At 48.8% G+C, this 3,844-nt stretch overlaps 1 protein-coding gene across 1 annotated transcript; it reads left to right on the top strand.

Annotated features, from left to right (window-relative positions):
• The first annotated feature begins 2,589 nt into the window (after nucleotides 1–2,589).
• LOC128830270 (olfactory receptor 52B2-like) lies at nucleotides 2,590–3,543 on the top strand. The gene has a single exon (XM_054016063.1). It carries the CDS (start codon nucleotides 2,593–2,595, stop codon nucleotides 3,541–3,543), a length of 951 nt encoding a protein of 316 aa, XP_053872038.1. The 5' UTR covers nucleotides 2,590–2,592.
• The last annotated feature ends 301 nt before the right edge of the window (nucleotides 3,544–3,844 follow it).

The raw sequence follows: 3,844 nt of genomic DNA, 5'->3' as shown, positions 1-3,844 counted from the left end.
CCTTTGTTTAGGTTGAGAGTTCTCTGGGGCAGGAGCTGCTCTCGCCGTATGTGTCCAGCCCAGTGCAGCAGCGCCCTGATCCCCGTTAGGGCTTGTACGTGCTCCCCTGTCCCCGTGGGAAATAACAGCCAGAGCCTGGGCGTTTGGGCTGGCGATGGGGAAAGCCGTCAGGAATATCGTTCAGACAAACACTGGGAAATCCCCTGTTTAAAGATCGCACCTGCATGAGGCTGATGTAGAAACTGGTGAGTCCCTGGGGCTCCCTGGTGGCTCAGAGCCCCGCTGGGATTCCCAGGGAGGCAGTATAAATATCCCTGGGTCTCAGCCCGGGTCAGTGCGGTTCACACTGCCTGGAGCTCTGCACCCGGATCACAGGCAGAGATTCCTCAGCCCCGGCTAGAGCAGGAGCATGGTGAGTCGTTTGGGATCGGGGCAGGCCTCCATTACTGTGCATCCCTCTCTTTAGAAAATCGCCCGTTGCGTATCATCAGTGGGAACATTAGCAGGCCAAGGACCCAGGCCAAGGGCACCTTCAGCATCCACTGGTTTCAATGGGAGTGGAGGGCACATAGGATCTTGCAGGATCGAGTGCACAGTCAAAGAAAAGACAGTGATTATATAGACTCAAATGCAGAGTGTGTTTTATGCTTGCAAGGAGCTGCAGTATTCTCATCGGGTATTGCTGCTAGCGTGCAGCAGACACAGGAACAGAAAATATGCATTCCCAGTTCTTGTCTCATCACCTGGCCACTCCCTGGCCCGAATCCTGCAAAGACATTCCACAGGAGGGGTCCCTGTAAGATCAACACCTATGTTCATTTTTCCAGTGTGCAGGAGGAGATAATTAAAAGCACCAAAGAACAAACTTCAGCTACTACAAAGGTAGGAACAGAGGCATTGCCAGACTTCGTCAGACCAGGGTCTGTCTCGTCCAGCGTCCCCCTCCAACAGTGAACAGCACCAGGTGCTGCAGGGAAGGGGCAAGAAACTCCAGAACTGGCAGATGTGGGATAACAGGACACTTCTTCAGGGATCATCCTGACCGGTAATAGTTGGCAATTGATTTAAATGTGAAGCGTGAGGTTTAATCTCTTTCAATAATCGGTTATGTAGCACTAACTCTTAGAAATATTGACTGATTGATTAAAGATGAGGATTAGAACTTTCCTGCAGACTCCCTATACCAGGCGATGGCAAATTCGTTCTGTGGAGAGGGTTGAATTTCAATGTTAACTCTGGTCCATTGGCTGGGGTGTAGAGATAGACCAATGGATCTGCCATTGATATCAAAGGGAGCACTGCATGGAGCTCACGGGTAGAGGGATCTGAAAAGGACTTGGGGGTCATGGTGGATAATCAGCTGAACATCAGCTCCCAGTGCGGTGCTGGGGTCAAATGGGGCTAATGTGATTCTTGGACATATGAACAGGGGACTCTCAAGTACGAGTAGGGAGATTATATGACCTTTGTATTTGGCACTGGGGTGACCCCTGCTGGAATCCTGTGCCCAGTTCTGGTGTCCTCATTTCAAGAAGGATGTTGATAAACTGGAGAGGGGTCAGAGAAGAGCCATGGGAATGATTAAATGATTGGAAGAGCTGCCTTGTAGTGACAGACTCAAGGAGCTCAGTCTGCTTAGTTTAACGAAGAGAAGGCGAAGGGGTGACACGATCACAGTTTATGAGTACTGAGATGGGGACCAGAAATGTGAGAACAGGGGGATCTTCAGTCCACAAACGTCTAACACGATTCAATGGCTGGAAGTTGAAGCTAAACAAATTCAGACTAGAAATAAGGCACAAATTCTCAGCAGTGAGGGTGATTAGCTCTTGGAACAAGTGACCACAAGTTGCGGTGGATTCTCCATCCCTGACAATCTTGAAATCGAGAGTGGAGGCGTTTAGAAAGATCTGCTCTTTGTCAAACAGGAATTGATTCACGTCAGTTCATTGGGCTTGTGTTACACAGGAGATCAGATGTGATGATCACGGTGGTCCCCTGTGGCTGTAGAATCTATGAATCCATTAGGAATCCCTTCTGCAGTGACTAACCTTTGAGTTGCCGTTGTGTTGAGTTGTTCAGTAGTTGACTGTTGCATTCAGCATCAATCAATGGGAAAATATAAAGTAGGAACCGAGCTGGGTGAATAATTCCTGACAAAGCTGAACTTCACCTTCTTGGTTTCTGTTTGTGCATCGTCCTAGAGCTGACTGAGATTTGCATTCATGCATAAGTTATCTGAAATTATCCGCCCAATAATGCTTGTGCTGTGGCTTCTTTACAGGGTGTTTGCAGGTGTTCCGTTTCTGTTCTTTACAGGTCTGAATGTAGCTCTTATGCTCAGGTTTGTATTGCATTCAAAGAAAGCACATTTCAAGTTCACGTTATGTGAATCTTGGCACTATTTCCTGAAAAGAACCTGTTTCTGGTGGCCGAGAGGGACCTGGGCCTTGTGCAAGCTCTCGGCAGGGGGTGAATTTTGCTCTAGAATGTTAGTGAGAAGTGAGCGTGAAAGGGGCACTACCCCGCAAGTACTGACCTTGTCTTTCTTTCCAGCTTTGCCTAGCATCCAAGCAGAGCCCACACCTCCTCATGTCTGCTGTCAACAGCACAAAATTCAGTCATCTCACGTTCATCCTTCTCGGCATCCCGGGCCTGGAGGACTGGCACACCTGGATCGCCATCCCCTTCTGTTTGATGTACAGTGTTGCTCTTTTAGGGAACTGTGTTCTAATATTCCTTATTGCAACAGAGCGCAGCCTCCAGGAGCCCATGTACCTTTTCCTCTCCATGTTGGCAGTCAGCGATTTAATATTATCTACTTCTACAGTGCCGAAAATGCTGGCCATCTTCTGGTTTAGGGCCAGGGAAATTGCTTTCGAGTCCTGTCTCATCCAGATGTTCTTTGTTCACTTTGGGTTTGTTGCTGAGTCGGCAATCCTGCTGGCCATGGCGTTTGATAGGTATGTAGCCATCTGCGACCCCCTGAGATACACCAGCGTGCTAACCAATGCGAAGATTGGGAAAATTGCCACGGCCATAGTTATCAGAAGCTTTTGTATAATTGTCCCCGATGTCTTTCTGCTCAAATGGCTGCCCTTCTGTGGAAGCAACGTCCTATCGCACTCATACTGCGAGCACATAGGGGTGGCCAGACTGGCCTGTGCAGACATAACCGTTAATATCTGGTATGGCTTTGCAGTGCCGATTGTAACTGTTATACTAGACGTTGTATTTATTGGGGTGTCTTATGTGCTGATCCTCAAGGCTGTCTTCAGGCTCCCCACCAAAGATGCCCGGCTCAAGGCTTTTAGCACCTGTGGCTCCCATGTCTGTATCATCATCTTGTTTTATACCCCAGCATTTTTCACTCTCCTAACGCACCGCTTTGGCCGTCACGTCCCCCGTCACATTCACATCCTGCTGGCCGATCTCTACGTGCTCATCCCCCCCGTGCTAAACCCCATTGTTTACGGGATGAAAACCAAGCAGATTCGGAAACAAGTGGGCTGCATGTTCTCACAGAAGTGGAAATGGTGCTGAGTGCCCCCGCTGGGCTGCTAGCTGAGCAAGGAAACTTACTAGTTTGTCTTCTTCCGCGCTGCATGGAGAGGGTCCCTTGGCACCGAAAAATGGAAGTTAACACTTTAACTCTCTGTAGCAAAATAGACATCATCAGCTCCCGGGATATTTCATTGCACACCCAGGTCCATGGCACTATGTCTGAAGAGAAGACTGAGGGGTGGTCTGATAAAAGTCTTTAAATCTGTGAAGGGCTTTTATAAAGAGGACGGTGTTCAATTGTTCTCCATGTCCACTGAAGGTAGGACAAGAAGCAAGGGGC

Source organism: Malaclemys terrapin, chromosome 1 (assembly GCF_027887155.1).
Source record: "Malaclemys terrapin pileata isolate rMalTer1 chromosome 1, rMalTer1.hap1, whole genome shotgun sequence".
NCBI classification, from domain to species: Eukaryota; Metazoa; Chordata; order Testudines; family Emydidae; genus Malaclemys; species Malaclemys terrapin.
Note: the sequence above shows the minus strand (reverse complement) of the source record. Positions and strands in the feature narration are given on the sequence as shown.

Bases quoted from the DNA above. Each gene is read 5' to 3' on its own strand.
- LOC128830270 (XM_054016063.1), top strand. From the start codon at position 2,593: ATGTCTGCTGTCAACAGCACAAAATTCAGTCATCTCACGTTCATCCTT.